Source organism: Miniopterus natalensis, chromosome 7 (genome assembly GCF_054644295.1).
Source record: "Miniopterus natalensis isolate mMinNat1 chromosome 7, mMinNat1.hap1, whole genome shotgun sequence".
In the NCBI taxonomy this organism is placed as follows: domain Eukaryota; kingdom Metazoa; phylum Chordata; class Mammalia; order Chiroptera; family Miniopteridae; genus Miniopterus; species Miniopterus natalensis.
Window position 1 is genome coordinate 23475948 of NC_142087.1, and position 27363 is coordinate 23503310.

Here is a 27363-nt window from a genome sequence, read left to right on the forward strand (position 1 = left end):
AAAGCTGAGCTCAGGGTTTAAAAACAGCACTCAGTATTCAGAGGCTTCCTGAGGCGCGCAGGGGAGAGTTTCGCGGCCTAGTCCTCTCTATTCACCAGTGCGAGGTGGCTCAGAGTGAGAAAGACGCGAGCCCCGAAGGCGGAGGGGGAAGTGGCAGCCGCATGCACTGTCTGCAGCACAGGAGAACTTCAGGAAAAGCAATGACAAAACTGTCCCAAGCCACCCTCCCACAACTAGGAGAACTATTGAGAAAACAGATAAAAGAAGAAGAATGCAAAATGTGTAGGCCACCGCAAATGAGACCAAGCAGTAGCAAAAAGCAAACAGACGATATAAAAGTGAGCATTTCTGAAGGTTTTCATTTGACGCTGTTATTAAGAAATAATGCTGGTAAAAAAAGGAAATGCAATCAATCACTTGTATTACTTTTTAACTTTTGATTTTAGTCAAGAAACATATTTATAATTTTATTCGAAGTTACCTAAGATTGTGCTTCCTAATTTCTCCTAGGTCATGAGAAAGCAAGCTCTATCTTTGCCTAAAATTATATGTTCAGGAAATTTACAGAATTCTCCAAGAAAATCCATGTGTAGATTCCACTGGGCCCACAAACCCCAAATTAACAACCCACACAGCTATTATTTTATTTAAAAATCTATAAGCATATGGTTATAAACCAGTAGGCTAAGCTTTCATTTTGATTTCCAATAAAAATACTTACTGCTGGGACCATGAATTCTATGTGACAAAGGCAACAGTGATACTATCATTACCTAGGGGCTAACATAAAAATTTCAGTGAAAATATTGAAATTAGATTATCATGGTGCTCACTTCGGCAGCACATATACTAAGATTATCGTGATAGAATCATACCGTTATCTGTTTAAAATTAACTAGGATCCTTGGAGAAATGTCTGGTTCAGGGTCTGGCTAAAGAAGTAGCCAAGAGGAGTCTCTGACATCTTGTTCTACCCAAAAGCAAAGAAACCATCAAAGATAGCCATGCGGAGACCACAGAAGCCAACTTAAAGGGGCTTTTATTGACAAAAGCTGAAACACTATTACCAGCAAGAAGAATAATGCTTCCAAACTCTTTAATATGTCTTACAAACCACCAAAACAGATCCCTTAGATTTCCACTTCTAGTTACGATACAGAAATTTGCAAAAGTCCATCACTCCCACCCTAACAGCAGCAAGCCAGATAAGCTACAACAGTGTGCTTTTTTTATAAACTCAGAGAGGTGATGATGCAAAGATATCTCAATGAACCAAATTTCCAAAAGGGGCAGGCCTTTCCTATGAGAGAAGGGGCAACTAGCCCCTTTATTCTCAAGGAAGCAGTGGGGGAAAAGAGAAATGCTATAGATGAGGCTAGGGAAAAACTAGTTGAACTCTAACAAACTTTAAATGACCACATATGGGTTGACATAATGAATCAGAATCCACAGAAGCCCCATTAACTGAGAAAATCTGATTCCACACACTGTCTCTTTCCTGCAGGTTTTCACCAAGAGCTCCAAAGACCTGAAGCTAACAGATACCCATGCTCTCAATCACACAGATCTTCCCTAAGTGCAAAGCAGTGGCATGCTGAAGGCTGGGAATAGAACAAGAAACCTAAGAGAGCCTCCCCCACCAACTTGGGTACACAGAGCTATCACCCAGTGCAAGGCAGTAGCCACCAAACAAGGGAGAGCTAAGAGAAATTCCTCAGACATTGGGTCTTTCCTAAGTGCACTGCAGCAGTCCTTCAAAGTATGAGGGCAGAGCAGCAAGATGGAGGAAGATCTTAGAGGTGCAGAGAGATAGAGGTGGGGGCTAAAATCCACATAGCAAACTTCGCAATAATCTGGCAGCCAGGCTGTAAAGGAAAGGAAGAAGGAAGAGGGAGAGAAAAGGATGGGAGTTGAGAAGAAGATTCAACAGTGGATCTGCACTATAAAAATAATAAAGGCATTCTTTAGGCTAAAGGGAAATAACACCAGAAGAAGCCTAGTATTAGGAATAAAGAGTACCAAAAAGAAGACTGGCTAGGTAAATTTTTTTTTTAATTTTTTTAAAGCCATTAAGTGTGTGTACATGCTTGCTTGTGTTTGTGTGTGTGTGGATTTCTTTAAAAGATAGCTAACTCATTAAAGCAAAAATAATAATGATGATATACTGTGGGATTTATATAGGGACTTTAAAATATCCACCAAAAGCTCAAAGAGTGGTAAAGAAATAATGGATTTATACTGTCAAAAGGATCTTACATTGTTTGTGAAGTGATATATTACTTTAAAGTAAATGATGGTACATTAACAGTGCACATTGTAATCTCTAGAGCAACCACAAAAAATACAAATAAAAAACAAAAAGCAAAATGGCAGATTTAATATAATTATATGTCAATAATTATATTAAATGTAAATGAACTAAACACTCCATGTAAAAGGATCAGATTATCAATGTGAATTTTTTTATAGAGGAAGAGCCCAGTTTATTTATAAGAAACATACTTTAAATATAAAGGCAAGGTAGGCCAAGTGTAAAACGTGTGGAAAATTATATGCCAGACAAGCACTAAGCATAAGAAAGCGGATGTAATTATATTAACATTAAGCAAAGTAAACATCAAAACAAAGAGGATGATCTAGAGATAAAGGAGGATATTTTATAATGATAAAAGTATCAACCTGTCAAGAAGATTTAACAATCCTAAATGTGTATATACCTAATAATATCTAAATACAGAGGTATATTTAGAATACTTCCAAATGTTAGAGTTTCTACATTCAGGGGAAAAAAACAATAATGGATGCAATGAGTTGAAACACATCAAATATATAAAAATCCATAAACTAACAATTTCCCATGAACAAATAAATAAATGTAGATTTAAAATAAATTATATAAAACCTAATTGAGTATATTAGGAAATTGCATAAGTATCATCTTATTTTGAAAACTGAGGTATAAATAGAAAGACTTGAGCATTTTTCCTGCCTTTCCTGTATAAACTGTACCTCCGGATAGCCAAATAGATTGATCAGAAAAAGGTTTTCTTTTTAGAATAATTACAGCTAATAATTGCAGGAGAAATCATAGAATTCTGGGATACAGATACATACCAGAGTACTATACAAAAGTTAACATAAATGCACTAGGGTTATAGAGCAACTACATAGACAAATACTATGAAAACATAATATTTAGTGAAAGAAGCAAGTCACAGAGACCTATATACCATATGATACCAGCTCCCATAGCTCAATAAAAATCATAAAAATAACACTATGTTGTTTGGAATGCATACGTATTGTGATTAAACTTTTCTTTAAGCAAGGATATGATACACAAAATTCAGAACAGTGGTTATCTCTGGATGAGAGGCAGGGGTTTGGGAAAAAGTGGGAGTATATAATACTATTACTAATGTTCATGTTAAGCTAGTGATAAGTTTAAGGGATTTTATTTTATTTTTATTTTCATAACTTACATATATAATACATTCTTTTAGATGTATACAATAATTCAATTTAAAAATACTTAGCTATTAACAAGAAAAGAGGTATAATCAGTCAATATCTATCAAAATCCTTAAGAATATCCATTCCTTTTGAGTCATCAAGTATATTTCCAGAAACTTATGGTAAGGAAATAGACAAATATACAAAAGCTGTATGTAAGAAAATCACTGTTATTAGAATAGCAAAAATAAATAAAAATCAAGAAACAACCTAATGATCATTCTAAGAAACTAAGATAACCATTGAATAAAATTTTATGCAGTTATTTTAAAATAATAAAATTACTATTTAAATCACTAACTTAAGAGTTAGTGTAACTGCAACCCAAGTTCGGCTGCCTGCTGCCACCAAAATCAAACTGGTGAGACAGATAATGGTGAAAAAGGAAAGGTTTATTCAAGTGCCAGTAACCTGAGAACATGGGGACTCTTGTGACAAAACTCATCTCCACATCTCAGTTCAGGCAGAGGTTTTTATAAGAAGGGAGAAGAAAAGCAGAACAAAGAAATCAAGAGGGCAGGGTTAAAAAGTTCTCTACATGCCGGCCAGCACAGTCCACTCTGATAAGGGCCTCGAAACTGGTCAAGTGATATTCTAGTGTGCCTCATCCTGATTCTTCGTTATCCTGGTTCTATGGTTGAAGGTCAGTAAAGCTCTCAGAACTGGGAAGACTGAAGGTTGGAGTCTGTATCTTCTGAAGTTAGTTCGTAGGATTCTTATACAAACATGTTGTTTACCTACAAGCTACATATTAGTCAGATTAAGCACTTACAATGTCAAAAGAATGGTGGGGTGGGTTACAATTTCCCACTGTTACATTAGTCAATTCCTAATCTTTATGAGTTAAACGAGGGGTACTTTAGAGGAGCAATCCATGACTAAAAGTCCCATAAATTTTACTAGAATTGTGTATACATTTATGCAGGTAACTGTGCACGGCTCTAAGAAGAGAATCCATCATTTTTAGATTCTCAAAGGGCTAACGGTTACTCCAAAAATGTATTACTACAGTAGTCACTATAGGCCCCCAGTGAATGATGCTTCCCAGTACTCATGCCTTTATGTGATCCCCTCCTACACTAAATCTGGACTGGATCCATGATTCACTTTAATAAACATAATACCAGTCTCAGGGCTAAGCCCTAAGGAGGCCTGACAGCTTTAGCTTTTGTACTTTGAGAGTCCTAAGCAACCGGGTAGGAAGTCCAACTGCCTTGCTGGCAAGGCCACATTAGACAAGGAGAAGCCCTGATACTACCTGGAAAGAGCAAGGCCAAAGCATGCCAACTGAGCCCAGTCTTCTGATTGTCCCCAAGAAGGCATCAGCCATGTGATAAAGCCATTATGGACATCTAGTTAAGCCACCATCTGACTGTAGCCACATGAGAATCCCCGAGCATAGGAGGCAAAAACGACAACAAAAACAAGAAAACCATCCACTTGAGACCCAGTTAACACACATAATCCTAAAAGATAAAAGAATGATTGTTCTTCTAAACCAAGCGTGGGGAAACTTTTTTCTGCCAGGGGCCATTTGGATATTTTTAACATTAATTGCAGGCCATACAAAATTATCAACTTAAAAGTTAGCTATGAAAAAGGTTCCTAGATTTACTGAATTTCAAGTCCTGACTGTGGTTGCCTGTTCTAAGCCATAAAGTTGGGGGGTGATTTGTTAAACAGCAATAGATAACCAAACAGTTACAAACTGCTGGTTTAGACTGAGCAACTTCACCCAATTAAGCACCTAATATGTTGCAATATAATGGCTGAAACAAAAATCAGAAGCTATCCATCAGAGGATATCACTCCTCAATCCTCTACGTAATCCCTGTCTATCCATATGCACATGTGTGCACACACACACACACAAACATAATAATGCCATTTATATAAGTTTCATTGAGCAAAAACTACTTTAGTCACTTTGATTTCATGTACTTTATTTACATAGGCCATTTTACTACACATACATAAAACATACATCAAGGATCTAACTTGCCCTTATATTAAAAGAGATGAAAAGGAGACCCTTAAATGACCCTTCATTTTAAATATTACAGTGGTTACTTATGTAAATCACCTTCCTTCCCTCTAGACTTAAAAAAAAAAGCACACTGAGGTTAAGGAAACTTGAGTTTAAAAGGTATTTTACAATACTAATAAAATAGCATTATTTAATGTCATATTAGGGCAATTACACTGCTTACTGAATAGAGATAGAGATACTTTCTCTTTATTAATTTCCATAATAATCTTGCAAATGATACTTGAGAGGAAAAGAAATTCAAACAGAACCAGGAATCCTGCCCCAGAACCAAGAAGCAAAGCAGAACATAAACAATATGAAAAAGGCCAGATCCCATTTCATCTATTCAATTTGAGTGAAATGAAGATATAAACAAACTTTGTGGTGGCGCTTTTTTGGGGGATTTTTTTTTTTGGTGTTTTTTGTTTTTTTTTTTGGTTTTAATCTAGTGCATTTGATTTTTCAAAACAAAACATCCAATTTCCACAGCCAAGCTCTCTGTTAGCCAAAAATAATGGCAAGAGCCTTGGCTTTGGTAAAGACAGATTTAAATGATAACTAAACATGTTTTAACTCTAAATACCTAACCTATAGCATTTCTAGTAGAACAATGGGTGATTATATTCCAATTTGGCCCATCTTCTTTTTCACCTTTCTCTACTATCGAGTGAAGATTCTTTAAATTCTTTAGGCACTCAGACCCTGTTTGACCTTTCTAAACCTCAGATTTCTTGTCTGAAAATGGGAATCACTCTGTAAAAAGTACCTAGCACAGTTTCTCAACAAATCATAGCTGTTCTCATACTTATGATTACAAAATGATGGCAAATGCAAGTTTAGTAGAATATTGGTGATACCTGCACAGTATCTATTTCCTTCTCATAGCTAACAGAATCCCGAGTTTTTCTGCTTTCTTCTCTCCCCACCCACAGTCATGTACCTGACCCACAGGTATGGCATATGCCCATGATTAGTTCATGGCTAATTCCCCATTGTCAGTGATTAGCTCAGGAATGGGCATGTGACCCAACATTAGCCGATCAATAAAATGTAAGAAGTCTGCTGGGTAGCTTCTGAGGAAAGTGTTCCTCACTCCTAGAAAAGAACTACAAAGAGATTTTTTTTTTCCTTCTCTAGTTTTTTATGGGATGACTTTGTTGTTTTTTTAAACAATGCAGTAGTCATTCTGCCACCAGCCTGAGAAAGAGGTCACCAATGATGACAACAGAGCAAGCAAGGAATGTGGAGAACTGGATCTTTGATGCCATTAGTGGAGCTCCTGAACCAGCCAATCCTGGAGTCCACCAACCTCAGAACTTCCTCGTATGTGAAATCATACCATTCCCTTTTGTTGAAGTTGGTTTGAGTTGTGGTTTCTATTATTTGCAGCCCAAAGCCTTCTAATTACTTCAGTAATAGAAATGTGTGAAAACTCTAATGGATTTCATTAAAACTAAACTAAACCAGAATTAAACTATGGTATGCAGTTAGACAGACATAAGCAGAGCAGGAACAATGGGCCAGGTACAGAGGGTCATCATCAGGGTAGAAAGCCGCAGGTGCCTAGCAATGGACAGAACTGGAAAAACAAGAACCTTACCACAGGGTGACCTTTCTTCCCCTATCTTGTTGCTGGTCACGTGATTTGGACCCTCCCCTGACCTTACCTCCCCTCGCATGCTGCGAGTCATGTGGTATAGTTAGACCCCCTTAGAGGGGGAACAAGCTAGGCAAAGTGGAGAATAGCCCTTAAGTATTAGCCCCCAGGACAATGAGGTTCTGACCCACTTCAAATACATCTAGACCTCACTTGTATTTCAGCTCCAGGCCCAGAAAAGCAGCAAAACCAGACAAGTGATGCCATGGCTGATATCAGGACCAGCTGCAATGACTAATGACCCCCTGCCCTGGCATCAACCAATCAGTAGAGACCGCCTGGAAAACTGATATTCTATTGAAATCCTCCCCTGGGACCTCCCCTAAAACCCCACCCTTAAAAACCTTGATTCTTGGGAGCACACCTGTGCCTTTCCCCTCCTTGCCCTCTTACCCCAGGCCCAGGCACGTTACCTTTACCCTTCTCTCTCCTAAGCTCCAAAGGCCCTTCTTTTGCCTCTGTAACTTGTTTCCTGAGCCCATTTCTTCTACCTCTGTGACTTTCTAAATAAACTTTCTCTTATAGTTTGAGTCTTGCCTCTGAATTCTTTCCTAGGCAGAACTCAAGTACCAAGGTTGCTGAACCGAGGTCCAGTCTGATTCTACCGGGCTAACATCTGGTGCTATTCTCACTGACAACAAAACCACCCCTTTCTTCAATAGAACAGAGCCTCCAGCACAAATATCTAAAGCTCTTCAACAAGCAGGAGCACTAGCGCTGATTTACCAATGTGGAACAAGTAAGTCATTTTGGCAACCAGAATCTGTTTGACAGCACTTCAAACTATGCAAAGGGTTACTGAATTCAATTCAACAGATATTTACTGAGTACCAACTATATTGTTAAGCCGCAAGCCTCTTCCTCAAAGAGCAACCAGTTTTTGTGGCAAGGAACAACTTATACCATGGGAGTAGTAAGTGTTGCAGTCATGGCACCCTGACTATGGAGGGAATAAACCCGGGGGCTGGGCCGGAAGGAGGGAGGGAGGCTGCAGAAAAGAGAAGACATTTGAGCTCAGCCTTGAAGCATGAACCAGGCTCCACCAGATGGGTAAGGAGGGAAGGGATTCTCAACAGGGACAGAAAAAGAAACATACACTCCTGCCTCAAGAAACTGTCCCAAACAGTGGACAATGCAATGACAATAAATAAAGAAATGAAGTGAATGATGATAGCTAAGACCTTCTAAGAAGAGTTGCCCAGACTTGTAGATCAAAATTAAAATTACCTGTGCAATACACATAGTTAGTTGCTGAAAATTATCCATGAACCTGATGACATGGGCAGGGTTTACCTGCAAAAGTTGCTCTAAGAATAGCCCAAGTCTGTATTGCTTGTGATTACTCCAAATGCAAACAGGCTACAATTCTGATGGGAAAAACTACAAAGAAGGAAGTACTGCTAAGATGTAAAATAAAATCAAAGTAGATAACACAAATCACACAAATGAAGATGTGTAAGACAAGTATTTGAAAAATATTTCCATTAAGAATACTATATTTCTATATTCCACTGAATTTCCTTTAGCATGAGAAAGAAAGTTTAACAGGTAAAGCAGAGTCATATCTAAATTTTAAAGATAAGAAAGAACGCAGATGAAACAAACACTCAGTAAATTTTAAATCCTTATTATCCTCTGACATGAATTTTATTAGCTACTTTAGCTATAGGGGTCACATAGTCTTTTAGAGTTTTGAGAAGTAAGCAACACATTGTCATAGTAGAATTCAATCGAGTTAATTATTTTATCATCAATATTAGTAAACAATGATTAATATGATGAATTACAACACGTATAATTTAGCGGGAAATTATGAAGAGTCAGGAAAACATTCTCACTTAAGGTTAGAATATAGAGAAAGAGATGGAGAAAACAGAACTCCTCAGCATTACAAAACATACAACACTCAGTCCCAGCTAACAGGAGACGCAATGGTACAAAGTGATAACATCAATGATAACTAGCATATCTGTATGTTTCCCTCCATAAAGAAAGCTGTCCCAGCCCTGGGACAGGTGGACATACCCTTTGAACCTGCTCCCTCCATTATGATTCAAACCTAAGCCTGAGTCCCAAGCCCATGATCTCCCCTACCCCAAACTGCCTCAGGAATGCACCTGCTTTTCCATTCAATGTGGGTATGTGTACACCTAAAATACCACTGTGGGATTTTAATGAAGTCTCTAATTTTTGATGTCTAACTCAGTGTTTTTTTTAAAAAATAGCTACCCATGCTTTCTTTCTACTAGCCAGTGCTTGTTAAAAATTTTTTTAATCAAAGCCAAATCACAAATACAAGCCCAAATAAATGTTCATGATATGAACAAAACCTTCTAAAAATAAAAATGGAAGGTATCCTTTGGTGGTGATGTGTTACACTGTAGGTGAGATTGTGCTGTGATTCACTGATGAGGACCACGACATGGATTCAACAAGTTAATAAAAATGCATACTGACCGTTTCTACATCTTACATTTACGTGTCTCCACTTTTTCTCCATGATTTACCAATAAATCTTTTTGCCCAAATTAACCAGCCACCATGGACAGAGCTGGTTAAAATAAAACATCTGATTCAACATCATGTCTTTCTAACCCCTCTATCAGCACCTTTTACAGTTAGCAGTCTGTTTTACCCACTTCTGTTTGCAACAAGAATCTTGGCTGATATATATCATGGCTAGGTGTGTCCTAGAAAAGTCTGGGAACAAATACATCTTCTGTTAGCACAATTATTCTGTCTCAGTGGTCCCTATCCATGCTGGCCCATATGGTCACTTATTAATGTATCTGTTAATGCTCTCAGGGATACCTAGGGTCAAGGACACACACCAGACCACCTTAGCTTTAGATTCACCAAAACACGGTGACAGAAGAGACAGGTAAGTTGTATGCAATTAGTGTTACAGGCAAGGCACAGCTGGGGACAGCATCACTTTGCCCACAGAAACGTCTTGCTACTTAAAATATGATCTATGGACTAGTAGCACTGGAATCACCTGGGAGCTTTGAAAAATGCAGAATCCCAAGCCCCTTCCCGACTCACTGGATCATGACCTGCATTTTAACAGGTGATTCATACATACTAAAGTGTGGGGGGAAAGTACATGTTTAAAAAAAACAGCCTGGGAAACTGTCTCAGAAGGTATACCACTAAAATCATTATCCCAAATAACTATCAAAAATAGGAGGCCTAAACCAAAGTTTGGGCACAGAGAACCATGTCCCTTATACGGAAAAGGTACAGGGAAATCGTAATAGGAACCGAAGATCCACACTTTGAGCACTAAGAGCTAAAGCCCTGGATTTCCTGGGAATCAATTTTTTTCATAACAGCTTGCCAACATCAGATATACTGTGTACCTTCAGAAAGTGATGAGTTATACCATGTACAACTTTCATAGCAACAAATTATCAATTTACAGAACTCCAAGTCAACATATTGTGCCTCACAGTCATTTAAGCTGGCAAGACTTTAAAGTGCACACAAATCTGAAGTAATGCATTGGAAATATTTGATTTATGTTAAACAGTACTCTGGAATTTAAACATTCACATGCTCGACCAAACCCTATTCCTGGCCAATCGGCTCACCGATCAGCTTACATGTACCCTTCCAACATATACTTCCCAGCTAAACTTAACATTTAAATATTTTAAGACCTTCTTATGTATTTTTTTAAAAATAAATCTTATTTCAAGTAAATTTCCTGAGCTGAAAAGAACCACCACAACAAAATAATACCCCATACGGCCCTGTGTTATAAAAGGCACTGCTTGTATTGAGTGAACTCTGCCTCCAACAAGAACCTTCTAAAGAAGGAACTAAGATGGCAAAGCCACGAAGGCCTTCAGTCCAGTAAGGAACACGAAGCAGCGTGTCAGAAAGAAATTGTTTTTCTGCTCCTTTTGATGGGTTCTGCTTTCAAGTCAGGAAATTAGAAACAGGTGTGCCAGAGGGCACACACATCCTCGCTCCACACTGAAGAACACGCGTTTTCAATTTTCAAACATGAAAGGGACTCCTGTTGAATGAAAGAAGAAATGAAAATCCAGCTCTGTTTCTGTGAACCATATGAAGGGAGCTTAGAAAGTCTTTGACAAGTTGCTCAACTTAACTCCCTCTCCAACTGACAGCAGGTAGTGCTCGACAATGGAAGGAACGGCATTCTTTCCAGTGAGACGAATCAAAGGCAGAATTACACTGAGGATCACAGCACTGGCTTTTAACCCATCGCTTGATCTTACGCTTCTGTTTCTGCCATCGCTCCACCTTGTGTCTTTAAGGTAGAAATCTGTTCTTTCACCAAACAACAACAAAGCAATGCTAAGTATCTGGCAAAAAACATATTCTGAGAAAGTACAAACATCAAAAGAACATCTCGGGGCGCATCTGATGCACTACACCCACGTCTACAATCTCAGAAAGAGACCTGTTTTTCTTCACGATGTCCTTACTCTCCTGGGGTGCTGGGGACACTTCAGTGAGTATGTGAGTGCTGTGGCTGGGGCTCAGTTTAAAGGCAACCAGTCTGGGTGGGACTTTGGGGACAGGATGTACAGCAGGATGGGAGATGTACTAATGGCTGCAACAACACTCAAGCCGTCAGGTGCACTGAAGTGCCTGCAGTGACCCCGAGGTACAGGGACGCAGCAGAGCCTCATTCAGGGCTATACCTAAGCTGGCAGAAAACCTCCTTATATTGTCAAGTAAGGCCCGAGATCTGATTCCCTTTGAGGACAAGGACTACCTTTACTTCCCTTTTATCACACCCAGATGAGGGCACAAGAGAACAGCCTCTAAAAGAGCTGTTATTTTATAGTACAAGAGCAATTACAAGCCATCTTACATAAAAGCAAAATACCTGAACTCAGGTATGCATAAAAAGACAGCCTTCAGAGCCTTGAAAAGTATGTGTTGAATGATATTTAATGATACATAAAAAGGTTCATTATAAATATTAAATGGATAAATCATAACACAAGCTATGCAGAATTGTTGTTTTATCTACCAAAAACCTATCAAGAATATTAACACGTTATCACAGGATGACAAAATTGTCAGTTTCATTTTCCAAATTCCTTTCAATGAACATGTATTATTTCACATTCAGAAAAAAATCCACTCATTTAAAACCTCTAACCCAGGCAGTCTGGGTGCGACTCCCAGTGTGGGAACACCAGACTTCAATAATGTCAACATTAAAAATGCTTAATAAAAAATAAAATAAACATAAACAATAAAACCTCTAAGATACATGATAACCAAGGCTGTTACACTGAACTGACTTGCTAGGAAATGACCTAGCATAATTCAGAATTCTACTTTATTTTGAATCATCAATGACTTTACTTATATAAAAAGTAGGACATAATATATTAATATTATTATATTACATATTGTAGATACGAAATGACCTAATTAGAGTAAGCAAGTCTCAGAATAGAATTCCGGTCCCAGATAATTACTTTAGTTCTTGGAAATGTTGCTGATACTTTATATACTCAGTTATCTGTAAATAAACAAGACTTCTTCCTCCCTCAACGAACTAAAACAGTCCAAAGAGTCAAGTGCTTTTAAGAGGATGTTTACAAATGTCACGGTTTTATCTATGCTCATATCTAGAAATCATAATTCACAAAAAGGTTTCTCATGCCATTATTCCAAAACCCTACATATTATATCCCAAATTATTCTAGCTGAATGGTGGCTCCTTATCCTGGGCCCTCTGAGAATCTTATCGAGTGTGACAAGATTATGAAAGTTTATTATTTCCAAGGACAAGATGCTTCTGAGAAGCCCCAGTGGCAGCCATTTAAGTGAGAAGCAGCACTGCCCAATGAGGCAGATAAAGGCACCAGGGTGTGCTGAAGAGTCTGGGTTCTAACCCAGGAGAACTAACAACATACAAAACTCCTTGACCAGCTTTGACTCTCACTGTCTGAGTCACTGCTCATCACTCCAGAGCAACCTCAGGGATGACTTATCTGTCTTCATCTGTCTTCCAAAGAATGAGCATAAAGGGTCCCCGCTTTATACAAAAGAAAAGTTAAATACTTCTTTCAGACCACCTAAAAACCACCACATAACATCCCAAATTAAGTCCCGTATACCTCACACTCAACCCTCTTCTTCAGGTATCCTCTGTTCTCCTCAGAATACACCACTCCCAACCCTTCCCTTAACTTCCTCTCAGCCCTGACTCACCTGGGTTTGAACTAGTCCACTCCACTTGTTATAAACTGAATGTTTGCTCCCTCTAAAAAATGAAACAACCCCAACTCCAAGTAAATTCATGTTAAAGCCCTAAACCCCAAATGATGGTATTTTGGGGAAGGTTAGATGAGGTCATGAGGGTGGGCACCCTATAATGGGATTAATGTCCTTATAAGAGAGAAAGAGGGACCAGAACTCTCTCCCTGCCTGCCCTGTGAGGACACAGCAAAAAGGTGCCCATCTGCAAGCCACACCCTTCGTAGGTTCCTGTCTTAGAAGAGAGCCCTAACCAGACACCCAATCTGTGGGCACCAGGATCTTGGACTTCCCAGCTTCTAGAGTTGAGAGCATCTGTTGTTTAAGTCACACAGTCTATGCTATTTTGTTATAGCAGCCCAAGCTGAGTAATATACCACCTGAACGTATTTATTTGTTCATATTTTATTCACATCAATTCATTCAAAAAGCATCAAAGGCACTAGCTGATGAGCATCATTCACACATCAGTGAAGAAAACTAATGAAAATTCCAACTTTCATGGAGTTTTATAGTAGAGTAGGGTAGAAAATAAAGAAATATAAAGACATAAAAGCAATAAGTATTAGACAATAATATGTACTATGGGGAAAAATAGAACGTGGAAGGAGGGTAGGAAATGTTGGCTGAGAGAAGATTTACATGTTTAAATGGGGCGGTCAGGGAAGAGGTCAGAGAGCAGGCGAATTTTCTGAATAAAGAGCTGGTAAGGTCAGGGGCAGAGGCTTAAGACACTGAGGGTAGAGAGCTAAAGGGGGAGGAAACGACTCAAGCAGAGGTCCTGAGGCGGGAGTATGCCTGACAAGTTTGATGTGCGTCAAAACAGCCACTGTACCTAACCTGAATGGGTGCAGGAAGAAAAGCCAGCGCTGAAGTCCCAGGGGAAGGAGGGAGCACTTCATAGAAGGCCTCACGGGCCCTTCATAAGGACTTTGGTTTTTCCTTCGGGTAAGATGGGAGGCAGTCAGACAGTTCACAGAGCACGTATAACACACAATTTGACAGGTTTGAACAGCAACTCCTGTGCTGAGAACTGAATAAAGGGCGAAAGAGGAAAAACCAAGAGGCCAGCCAGGGTCTACTGCAATAACCCTGCTAGAGAAGGCAGCACTTTACACCTGTTGCGAGTAGTGGAGTTGCTAAGAAGAGGTCAGAGTTTAAATATATTTAGAGAGGAGAGTAGAGAGGGTTTGCTGGTGCTCTGCACGTGGGTGAGATAGAAAAGAAGAGAGGGTCAAGGTCAAGCATGACTCCAAGATTTTGGCCTGAGCCACTGGAGGCTGGAGTTGCCCTCTGCTGTGTGGGAAAGACTGCAGGAGAAGCAGGTGGGCAGGGGAGGGCAATATCAAGAGCTCATATTTGGACATGCTAAATTTGTGATGTCAGGTAAGGAAAGTAAGTGCAGACTTTGAACAAGCAGTTGAATAGCTGAGTTCAGGGGAGAGGCCCAGGCTGGCAAAAATTGTGGGAGGCAGCATATATATGGTACTTCATTTGTTCATAGAAAAAAGTTAATTTATGGATTTTTATATATTTGATGTGTTTCAGCTCATTGCATCCATTATTATACACAATGGAATATTACTCAGCCATATAAAAGAATAAAATCTTGTCATTTGTGACAACATGGAAGGACCTAGAGAGTATCATGCTAAATGAAATAAGTTGAATAGAGAAAGACAAATACCATATGATTTCACTTATATATGAAATCTAAAAAACAAAACAAAACAGAAACAGATTCACAGTTGCCAGAGGGAAGAAGGGTAGGGTGAAAAATGTGAAGGGGATCAAGAGGCACAAACTTCCAGTTATAAAATAAGTAAGGAATTGGGATATAGTACACATCATAAGGAATGTAGTCAATCACATTGTCATAACTTTGTACGATGACGGACTTATTGTGGCGATCACTTCGTACGGTACATAAATGTCAAATCACTATGTTGTACACCTGAAACTAACATACCAACTACACTTTAATTTTTTAAATGGTTAAAATGGTAAAAACTATTTGCAAAGAAGGTAGATCTCATGTTACATGTCCTTACCACAGTAAAAAGAAAAAAGAAAAATGAATCAACTAGTATTTTTTTAAATAATGGTGTATCTTATAAAAGATGGTGCCTTAGATTCAACAAAATACAGTTAAGTATTGAGCCAATACTCAGGACCAAGAAGTGTGCTAGGTACCTTTCATATGTCAACTCCCTAAATCCTCTTAAATATTAAGGTAGATATTATTCCTGTTTTATAAATAACTGCTTGTCAGGATCACAGCCAATGAGTAAAGGAGTCTGAACATGGACCCAGGTATCTACTCTGCCCCTTCCTTGGTGAGGCAAATCTCCATGATTCCAGACCATTAGTCAGTCTGCAAGGTCAGCTCGTGCCACCCTATCCTTGTCCCCACTCCCTACTCATTTCCTCCCCACCCAGGGATGAGAGCAAGATGCTGGAATTTATCCCTCAGGCTAATGACCACGTCCTGCCTGGCCCTGGGAGAGCCCTACCCTGACCATAACTAACTGTCTTCCCTCTGCCTTTCAATTATCACCTTCCAAAAACTATAAACCTAAAATGTAGGCCAGGTCTCTGGATTTTCTGCAACAGCCTAAGGCACAAGTCTTTTTTATTTTGGCCAAACAATTGCAAAATTCTGCACTCCACCTTTCTTCTGACTTGAACACCCAACTCTGCCATGTTTTTCCATTGTCAATCTCATAGCAACAGCCCCAGGAAAAATAAGGGTGAAGCAATCACAGAAGTCCCACAGATGGAAGGAACTGGAGACCTGCTCTAGTATCTTCAGGTTCTGAGCACTGACGATGGTTAGTCCACACTTGGGAAGGATGTAACATGGTGAGCTGGGCACCCAAGTCAAAGAGGCATGAACTGGAAACCTAAACTTTTCTTTAGTCGTATGAAACTATCTTCAATTATTGCAAGGTGGGCAAAGAAGGATCTAGCCAAAGAGAAGGGAAAAAGACCTTAATTTTACAATTTTAGCTTTAGCCACTACCAACTGCATTCTACTTAACAGAATCAAATCCAGTAAATGTGTTCTTATCCCAACTTCCACATCACCAACTTAAAAGGGAGTGGGTGGGGGAGTGGAATATCCCAAAGAATTGAATTTCTTTTCCAAAGTGACACAGACGGGCTCTCAGAATTTCAGCTTAAAAGTAGAATCTAGGTTTCCTAACATCTAGACATGAGAGTAACATTTAAAGAACAGCAAATCAATTCACTGAACAACATATTGACCAACAATAAAACTGACACATAATACAAACTGATACTTCTTGGAGAAAATAAAGATGAAATAATGAATTATCTATTTTAGACTTCAGTTTATTAAAATACCACAATTTTTCACAAACATGGGGAGATACATAATTATGAGCACAAGCTAACTCTAAAATATAATGTGTAAAGGTTTCCACGTGCTACCAGTATTAAATTAAAAATTAACTCATATTATTATATTATGCTCACCTCTTCAAAATTAAAAGGCTGAAAACAAATTTTTGCCCATTATATTACTGCAGTTTAGACTCAACACTAATTTATGTTTGGATTTCACCTGGTAGGACAGTCTTATTTTTCCATTGATACAAGGAATGAATCTAGGTCAGGAGACTGCTTGCTACAATTGTCAGGCAGGATAATATGGACCTGAAATGACAGGGTCCAGTCGGCAGAAACCCAGATTTCAAGTCTGAGCAAAGAACAGGATAGTGATGGCAACAGAAGAGATGGGGAATACAGGAGAAAGGTGGCCCAGGAGTAGGGGTAAGAAACAAGACATTTTGTTGAGTCTGCTGATACATGACACCCACAGGGGCACATTCAATAGGAAGTAGGTAATGACTCACATGGGCCTCAAGGGAGAAGTGCAGAGTAGAGATAGACACGGAAGCCATTACCCTAAGAGAGAACTGCTGAAATCATGGGAACACAGCAATAACACCAAATCACCAATAGAACGCACACAGTGAGATGAAGGAAAGCCACAGGGGCCAAATCTGGGGCTGTCAGCAATGGGAAGAATCTGTGAAGAAGGCAAAGATAGAGCAGGTCAGAGAAGCAGGAAAAAACAAAAGAATTCCAGACTCTATGCTACAGAAAGAAAACAGTCACCTGCATCAGAGATCCCAGACAGAGTCAGGAGTTACAAAGAGAAGGCGGCAAGCAGACTGAAGAGGGAAAGGAAGGCAAAGGCAGCCAGATCAATCCTCCCTACTAATACCAGCTCAGGGTCTGGGGGTAAACCAAAGCCTGGGACTGTAACTTGATAGGTAAAGGCAAACCAATATTATTTTGTCAATATAAACCAATATTATTTTGTCAGCCATGCATATCACCACATTAAAAGAAAAGGCTTCAGTACATCTGGCACTAGCATATAAAAACTTGGATCTAGACACCAACCATTCTGCCCATTAAAATTCACCCCCCCAACACACACACACACACACACACACACACACACACACACACTTCTAAGTGATAACTTTTTAAATACAAGTACAAAATGAAGATGTACATTTTTATTAAAAGTGTAGAGGACTGGATGTCATAAACTATACATTTTGAAATATACCTTATAAGTTTTATGTGAACATTTTACTCAAGAGAATATCTCAGTTCTGAAATGCCTTGCTACTTTTATATCTGTGATCTAAATTTGGCACTATCATGAGTCATTAGAGAAAAAAACAAACCATAAAAATATTATTAAGTTACAGTTAACTCCAGAATTGTGTTGAAATGTTAGAAAAGCATTTACACTGTGATACTTACATTGTGAAACAATCCTTAAAAGCTCTCAAATATCAAAGATCTTTTATGCATCAGTGCTCTTGTCTATGCAGTGTCTCAGCACATGCTTTATGCTTACATAAAAATATTGTTTTCAATCATTAAATGACCTACAAGGTTGAAGTTATGAAAAATGGTCATGAAAGCAGCAAATACCTGAGGTACTCACAGCTGTGGAGTAGGGATTATGAGCTCCAGTATTTTCAGCCCAGCAGCCACATCCATAAAGAGCAGCCTGGGGGAAAAAGAAAATAGAGAAATATAATATTTCAGAAACATTATATGTAATTACTGGCTTTCAACAGAAGACAAAAATCATACCCATCTAATAAATTTAACAATGATGTATATCAACTGGGTAATAATACCAGAGGATGTATAAAACCTATCCAAATAACATTCTAACACTATCGAAACTATATTTTCAACTATTGCAGTAATCTAAAAATTTTCAGAAAATAGCAAAAGAAAGTTTCTTAATTTTATCAACAGTAATTTTTCTTTCCCTGAAAAATCTTTCCCCATTGTAATTTGTCAACTAGTGGCTCTTCTGGCCCCTTGAAATCATTATGGTTGCCTTACAGTAGTGGTTCTCAGACTAGGTATGTGTCAAATTATTTGGGGATCATAGTGATAGCAACCTTGGTTCCCAGATATTCTAAGTAAGTGGTCTGGGGGCTAGGCCAGAAATCAGCTACATTAACCAGGGCCCTGGGAGCTGGGATATCAGCAGCCCTCCTGCCACGCTCTAGGAAACTCCATTTAAGAGGCCTTTTCCATGCCTCCCGTGGGTGGCACAATAGGAACTACAAACAGTTTGTAGCAAAGGACCCAGTATATGCTCACCACTGTGCTAGGTTCTGCCAGGTGTAAAGAAAGAAGGAAAAGGCCTGCTTAAGGTAATCTCTTTGTAAAGTGGTGAAGCAGATTTACATGTCTGAAACCATCAGAAATATAATAAGTTACTACGGTTTTATAAAAGAATACGTCAACCATTCCTATTTTGTTTCCAACTAATGCTACCCAGAATGTCTGGATTCATCCTGTCAATATCCATGATGACTCTTGTGCCTTTGGGAGGAAACTTACAACAGGTAACTTTCCACTCCTTAGTGAGAAGCAGAGTCATAAAAAACCTTAACTATCCAGAAAATACATGTGCTTTAGCACATGTTCGGTGAGAATGAAAAACTGAAAACAACATAAATGTCAATCGGTAAGGAAATGGCTAAACATTAGCATAGAAATATGCAGAATTCGGCCCGGCCGGGCGTGGCTCAGCGGTTGGGCATCGACCTAGGATCCAGGCGATCAGGGTTCGGTTCCCGGTCAGGGCACATGCCCGGGCTGCGGGCTGCAGCCGATCAATGACTCTCTCATCATTGATGTTTCTATCTCTCTCCCTCTCCTTTCCTCTCTCTAAAATCAATAAAGATATATTTAAAAAAAAAAAAGAAATATGCAGAATTCAGTGCAAAGGTTCAAAAAACGAATTAAATTGGTTCCTAAAAAACAAAGAAAGAAAGAGGTAAGCCACCACACTACATTCAGCATTCAGCGTGCCTGACGGAGGAAGAAGACACTCCCCTAAAATCGTACAGTTATTTCCTAGGAGCTCACTTCCGAGGACTGCAGGAGGAAGACTGGAAACGTTGACAGACGAACTTCTGTACCTTCTGGTTCCTTTTCACAAGGACCTCAGAACTCATTTGCTCCCATGTTCTACCAAGAGCAGGAATCTCCATGAACTATCCCAATACTTCTGACACTGAGAAGCTCATGATCTTGTAGGGAAACATATACCCCTCTGGACACTTCCCATTGAGAAAGTCCTTCCTTTGACTACACAGTAACCTCCATCCACTAGTGCTAGTTCTACTCTGGAAGGACAGTAGCCTCCTCCTAAAGACCTCCAAATTTTTCAAACAGCTACTACCCCAGTGCCCTGATGACTCTCCTCACTCAAAGAACCCTAGATTTGTGAACTGGCCCTCAAGCTCTGAAATGCGCATGGACACCCCACTTCCCTAGTCACTCTCCTCGAGAAATAATTCAAAACGGAGGAACACTGGAGATGAAGTCTTGTGACCCACAGTTGCCATCCCCAGTTGTCATGACAACAGCCCTCTTAGAAGTAAAACCAAGAACTGAACACAACACTTCCAATACAGCAGACAGTAGAAAAGACATTGCTGCCTTTGAAAACACCACGCTTCCTAAATACATGCGACGGCTGGGTCAAAGTGCAGCTGACAGCCCTGCAGAAGGGATTCGGCACGTGGAATTCATAAGAAAACTGGCAGACTTGTGGGGTAAGCCATTCAACTGGCACTGCCTGGAACAGATGCTGGGTCAGCCAGAGCCTCGGAGAACACATGACCTCTGGAGAAGGACCTGTTCTCCCTTCACTGCGAACCCTGCACATTCACCCATCATCCTTCCATTCCCCACAAAAAAAGTAAATAAGGCCACATGGACACCTCTTAGAAACCCAGTGGAGTTCATCTCTTGCTAGAAAAGAAAGAACACTTAGCCCGGCCGGGCGTGGCTCAGCAGTTGAGCATCAACCTAGGACCCAGGCAATCAGGGTTCGATTCCCGGTCAGGGCACATGCCCGGGTTGCAGGCTTGATCCCCAGTCAGGGGCGTGCAGGAGGCAGCCGATCAATGACTCTCTCAACATTGATGTTTCTATTTCTCTCTCTCTCTCTCTGAAATCAATAAAGATATATTTTAAAAAAAGAAAGAACACTCACTCTTCCTCGATTTTCTTCTAAGCACATTCCCTTTATGCTACTTTTCAATTTCATGACCTCAAGTCTTATTTTGTAAACTTCTGAATTTGGTTGAGCTGAGAAAGAATGAATCTGATTGTCTCTCTCTCATTCACTTCTTTGGATAAAACATAACAACCTTAAGCAGGCCTAAAAAAAAACCAATTTAAAAAGCTTCCTTCTTTTTAGTAGTAAAATTTTATTAAAGCTATTATCATACAGTAAAAGTAGGTCACATAAATTATATTATTACTATTACTATTAATCTTCTCTGGGCCTGACACACCACCCCCCATGCTGGAGTATCATGTGAATTAACGTGCCTGTCGTACACAGCATAAACAGTAGCTGTAGCTGTTGTTATAAGGGACTATGATAAGTTATTTAATGCATTACGTCATTTAATCTTCTATAACTTTGTAAGGTAGCTATTTACCCCCATTTATAGTTGTGGAAAGTAGAGCTTAAAGACACTGAATATTGACCATAGTAAGGAGACTGGTAAATGGAAAGGTGGAATTAGATTAAAGCTTACCTGAATCCAAAGTCCATACCATTAACCACTCCACTAAACTCAACTGCCTATTTGTATTTGGGTAGGGTGGGAGTTAAGGGGAGGCAGAATATAATAATTCTGTTCTCATGTCCGTTTTAAATATAAATATTACAGTAAGCTAAAGCAGCAAATAAGTTCTAATTCAGATTGCCATTTTACCATCTGAACTGTTATCATATATCTAGAGCAGGGTGATATGCTAAAATTTTTAAATAGTTCATTTGTACAGTATCTAGTTTTAGCACATTTAAAAAATCTTTGCTTTTTAAAAAAATAATAATCTGCTTGTGTATTTTGTTACACTCTATTCTGATTACTGAGAAGAACAGCTCTTTCACCTCTCACCTGATGCTTAAATATTTCCAGGCTAGACTAATCACATCTCCTTATCCAAGCAATATAATCCAATTCGGCAACTATATTTTCCTGTAAGTACCTTGACTCCTCTCCTCCACACCCTTTCCTGAGTTTTCGTCTCTCAAACTGTGCATTCATAAACTAGCCAAGTGGCGCAAATAAACATTAAGTTTTACATAAGTATTTCTTTCTCCAGGATAGTCCCCTTTGCAGTGGCAGAATGGCTTCAAGATTGTTCGATGTAATATCCTGCTAACATAGTCCAGAACTATCCTTGGTGCTGTTGATATTTTGCTAACCAAAACAAACAAAAAACAGTGAGAAAATCATAGGAACTGCAATGCTATGAAGGGGGCTCTGCTCTCTTTTCTCTCTTCTTCTCCACCAAGGCATCCAAAACTGATATGCCAACCTTGGTTTTCTTACTCCAAAGTCGACAAATACACAGAACTTTATAATGTGAAAAAAGACCATGACCAGACAAAGGCTTTTTATAATAAGTTCCAAGCATTGCACACAAGTTGAGTAATCACTCCCCATATATCCCCTTCCACAGTAGAGAAAGAATTGCACAAAATTAATTATTCTTCCCTTCCCTTTCCCCACGTGGGACTGTGAGTGGTTTATCCACAATAAAGGGCAGACTCAAGAACAACACTTGAGGCTCTGCAAAGATGTCCTCCATGAATCAGATCACTCTGCTCCAAGCCTTACTAACCACCATGTCCAAAGCAACTGCGACACCAACTCCTCTTCAAATATGAGAAACAAAGGGCAGAAAGCAGTCAAGTAGTGCTCCATATGCAATATGAGGTCCAAATACTGAGCTTAAACACACCCTGTGCAACTACTTTAACAGGTTCCATGATGGTGTCCAATTCATTTGTTCACTCACCAAATATTTATTAAGCCCGTAAGTAATGTGCCAAATTGGTTCATACTCCGAAAGCTTACTAGATCAAATAAACTGTCAAATTTCATTCTCAATATAGTCCTGAAGCTTGATGACAGGGGGTGGGGGGTACAAAGATGTCCAAGTGACCTGAAATACTGGTTAGTCTATGAAATAGCTAAAATGCTTAATCAAAGGAGGGATTTAGAGGGTCAAATGCTCCTTGAATGGAAGAAATACAAAATGTAACTCTAAAATCACTTTCCCACCTAAAAAGCAGGCAGCAATATAGTCAGGTAGAACTTGCTCCTGAAGATAATGACATTTACAAAGACAGAAAATGGAAATCAACACACATTTATTAAATGTCTACTAAATGCTCAGCCTGTTCAAAATAGTAAAACACAGGATTACCAAAGGTAGAGATCAGAAAGAACCCTATTACTATGAGATAACTTTTTTTAGAAAGATTCTTGGAAAGGTTTCCGATTGATGGTTTACAGTACATAAATGTTAAAAAACAATGATTTTATTTTTTCTAAAGAAAAAAATGTCTCCATGGTTTAAAAATTGTGAGCTAGAAAATCCCATGTTTTAACTTGAAAAGCTAGTTTAAGAATTCCCTAATTACTCACCTGCCCAACTCTCCCTGGATGCTTCAGGGCCAGGCCTCCACTGGAGACAGCAGCAGCAACATTCCCTTCATGGTCCACAACCACAGCGCCCACCGTGTCCAAAGTGCCTGAGTTCTCCTGCAGAGCAGAAGTGGCATGAGTATCACTAAACACGGTGTGTGACAATCTGATATGACTACATGATGCTTTTCAGGAAATTAAGACATAAAATCTGAGCTAATCCTTAAGTGAAACATTCAGCCATCTCCTAAAACGATCTATTATCAAGTTGCCATTTAAATCTTGTTCAAGTCTAAATGTATTTCCCACTGAAAAATCCTGAACAAAAGCTTTTTTCTCATAATAAGCTTACCATGCCTTTGTAAGGGAGGGGGGAAAATGTAATATGATTTATAATATATCACAGCGCCTTCCTATTCTCAAGAATTAAGTTCATAATTGAGATTTTTGCAGAGGAAAAGGTCTGTGGCATAAGTGAAATGCCATTATTAGTATTTTTTAAATAGTCTATATAAATTTCTAAAAGTAAATCACAGAGTTAGCACAATAAGTAGAGAATGGCATTTACAATCTCAAGGTACACTATACTAAAATCTTCTACAGTTCCTCCCCTGTGAGAAACTTTATGGCAAGCCCCACTCTCTGCTCTGTCCATAATATGCCTGCCAAATGCATGTCAGAAAAATGTATGTTCTTGAGAGGCATCCTTGTGTTTCTGTGTCTTATCTCAGGTCCCACATGCTTAAGGCATTTCACATGTTGTGACTACAAGCAGCTGACTTCCTATTTTGAAGATTTCTGGGGTCCTCTGTGCAAGACAGAAAAACTTTATATTACAGGATAAAAATCAGAATTAAGGGAGGCAGGTAAAAGGTGTCATGAAAAAATATATCTTTTTTATAATTAATAGAAGTCCTCATGGTGTTCTTAACACCAGGACACTGGTTTCCAACTGTGCCCTAGAACTCAAGACCCTTACCCTCATCCCCACTCCCAAGGATATATGAAAGAGCCAGACATAACCCCAGGTTCAACCAGAACAGGTGCTCCTCCCGTGTGGTTTATGCTCACCCCACTGAGCAAGACTTCCTTTGGCAGAAGTCCTGCCAACGGATCTGCAAGGCCATATCCCAGAAAACCAGGGTTCTGCTGGTGACAGGTTGCCTGACTTTCAAGTACAGTTCCCTGTCTGACTATAAACTCTCTGAGGAAAGGCTTGATCTACTCTTTCTCATCTGGCACACAGCAGACACTCGGGACATCCTTATTTATTAACTCAGAGGGAATGAAGTATGTCTGCGTCCCCGGTGTCACAGAAACAAGCCTCGTGAGTGATGAAACATGCCATGCCGTTCTAATGTCAGGGCCTCTGCCTTCTATCTCCTTTTCTCAAGGTTTAATTTCATTCAAATTCAGAGGATGCCACCGACTTAGGGAAGATTTAACAATAACCAGGTTCACTCACTTGGTATGGATGAAGTCAAGTTTCTATTTTTTGTTGGATAAGATGAAAGTATCAAAGTAAAGAAATGCATTAGACACATTTTATTACAGAGTAGATGAGTAACTAAAGAGAAATTAACTTTTAAGGTGAGCATATGTTTTGTTATTCTGAGAAATAATTCCTAAATCTTTATATCCTTGCAACCTCAGATACAGAAGTGTTTGTTTCTTGTCCAGATGCCAAGTCTTGTCTTCTACAGAAGAACTTCAAACTTTAATGTGTAAACAAACCACCTGGAGAATCTATTTAAATGCAAATTCTGATGGAGTAATCTGGGAATGGTCTGGACTGTCCATCTAACAACCTCCCAGCAATGCTGATGCTGCTGGTCCAGGAACACTATTTTGAGAAACAGGCCTGATAGCATCCCACAAGATCATTATCACTCAAATGTCTGCTCTACTCATCCTGAGGCAAATCACTTTATAGGCACAAATCTGCTGAAGGAGAAACTTAAACCACCTAAGACTAACATATGTCAGCATAAAAGATGTATGCTCTACCTCTTCAACTATCAATTGGCAGCATCTCACCATGATCACACCACCATGAACTTAGTACGAAGTATTTTAAATTACTGATCTTATACTGGTTCTTTTAGAAATGGACAACTTTCATACAAATAGTCACTATAAGATAACTGTGCAACAACAATAACAAAAAAGGTCAAGAAACAGTGTTCTTTTTTTCCATTGTTTTTTCTATTGCATTTGTTTTCTATTTCTGTTCTAATTTTTTTATTTAATTGAATTCTATAGTTGATAGTATTCTTTATTAGTTCATTTTTTATTAACTGAGACTGCCGACACTACCCAAGCCTTCTAAAGAACAGAACTTTTACTGCAGGGATACATACCATGTGCACAGTGATACACATTATCTGTAAAACAATTCTCTTAGCATTTCAATTGGGCCAGCATGAACTATGAGAACCCACATGCCTAACCAAACTACCGCTGAAAGATTTGAGAGGCCTACACACAGATGGATTTACTGTAACTCGGTTTTCAAAAGTGAAAGACCAAGCAAAAAAGAGAGAATCCTGTTCCAAATTAAGCTAAATATTCCAAAGGCCTTGCAACACCTGCAAAAATCAGGATTACTCCACAAATATTCAAGCATTCGTTAACAGACTTCACATACTGAAAAGCAAATTTAAAGATGATGAAGTAATACTGAAGTGTTTTTATGAAGTGCAGATAAAGTGAGTAAAAGACAAACATTGGTATTCTGGCCATAATAATTTCACAGTACTCGTATGCACAGAAATGAAATCTTAGAAAGTTTAAAAAACACACAATGACTGTTACTATATAGAACTACTATTATACTCTTACACTCCATAAATACAAGTACATGCACCACATAGATACACAGGTACTTACTGTCCTTGACTAAAAACACACTATTTGCATTACTTTCTTGATAAAATTCTGACTAAAAAGAAACTATATAAACTATAGTTCCCTCAGAATAAACACATGTATGTAAAGTTAGAATAGGGAGTGCATGTGTCAAGGAAAATGTTGAAATAAAAATTTCTTGAAGTAGCCAATAAACTAGTAACCACTGTTGGACTTAATGTCAAAAATTTTAACTTTTCTCTGCTCCAAACTGGAGATGACTATTACACAGTTATGGTACGAATTAAATTAAATAACAGATGTAAACTACTTTAAAAGGAATAAAGTTTAGATACTTTCCACCAGAAAATTAAGCCTCTAACCTATAATCTAACTCTGAAATTAGCCAAAAGACACCACCTATCAGTTAATTACCTCATTAACTTGTTTTTTCTTCTATTTGAAATTACTCGATATCATATAGCTAAAATCAAGAATAATCTCAAATGAAAGTGTATCATGAAACTGGGGTAAAGTGAAATTATCCTAATACAATAATAATGAAATACCTTTTTTGAAAATATACCAAAACTTCCTAATACACCTTTGTTAGGTTTGTGTGCAACATTATAATTGGTATGAGAATCCGCTAGAGAAAAGCAGATGAATAGTGCCCTCCATGACAGTACAGCATGCCAGCATGAAGCTTTACCATCTTTGAGTATCCGAAACATGGAATGATAGCTCTGGCTTCAGGAGACCCAGATCTGGCTTCATGTCTACCTCCCACAAAACAGCCCTCTTCAGTGGGGCTACTGGGTTCTCAGACTATGTAAGATGAGTAACAAAGTATGATTTAGCTAGAATTATCTGCTCTCCTATATCTGGCTTAGCTGCAATCAAGGAAAAATTGGACATAAGAACGCCCAATAACCTTTCTCTTTTCTCTTTAGAAAATCATTCTTCTATGGCTAAGGAGGTCTGTCAGTGACGACCAGCCTGGGCCAGCATGGCATCATTCTTGACTA

General features: G+C 38.8%; 1 protein-coding gene across 6 annotated transcripts in view; it reads right to left on the minus strand.

The window, feature by feature from the left end:
• TASP1 (taspase 1) overlaps positions 1 to 27363 on the minus strand; it is a 246458-nt gene that overhangs the window by 159109 nt on the left and 59986 nt on the right. For 4 of the 6 annotated variants that reach the window (XM_016212011.2, XM_016212010.2, XM_087818872.1 and 1 more), the window contains exons 8-9: positions 23489 to 23605; positions 18432 to 18510 (exon numbers count right to left, since the gene is read on the minus strand). In XM_016212011.2, the coding sequence (XP_016067497.2) occupies positions 18432 to 18510; positions 23489 to 23605 (196 nt within the window). The remainder of the gene's footprint in view (positions 1 to 18431; positions 18511 to 23488; positions 23606 to 27363) is intronic. The other 2 variants (XR_001603125.1, XM_087818871.1) reach the window with 2 other exon arrangements.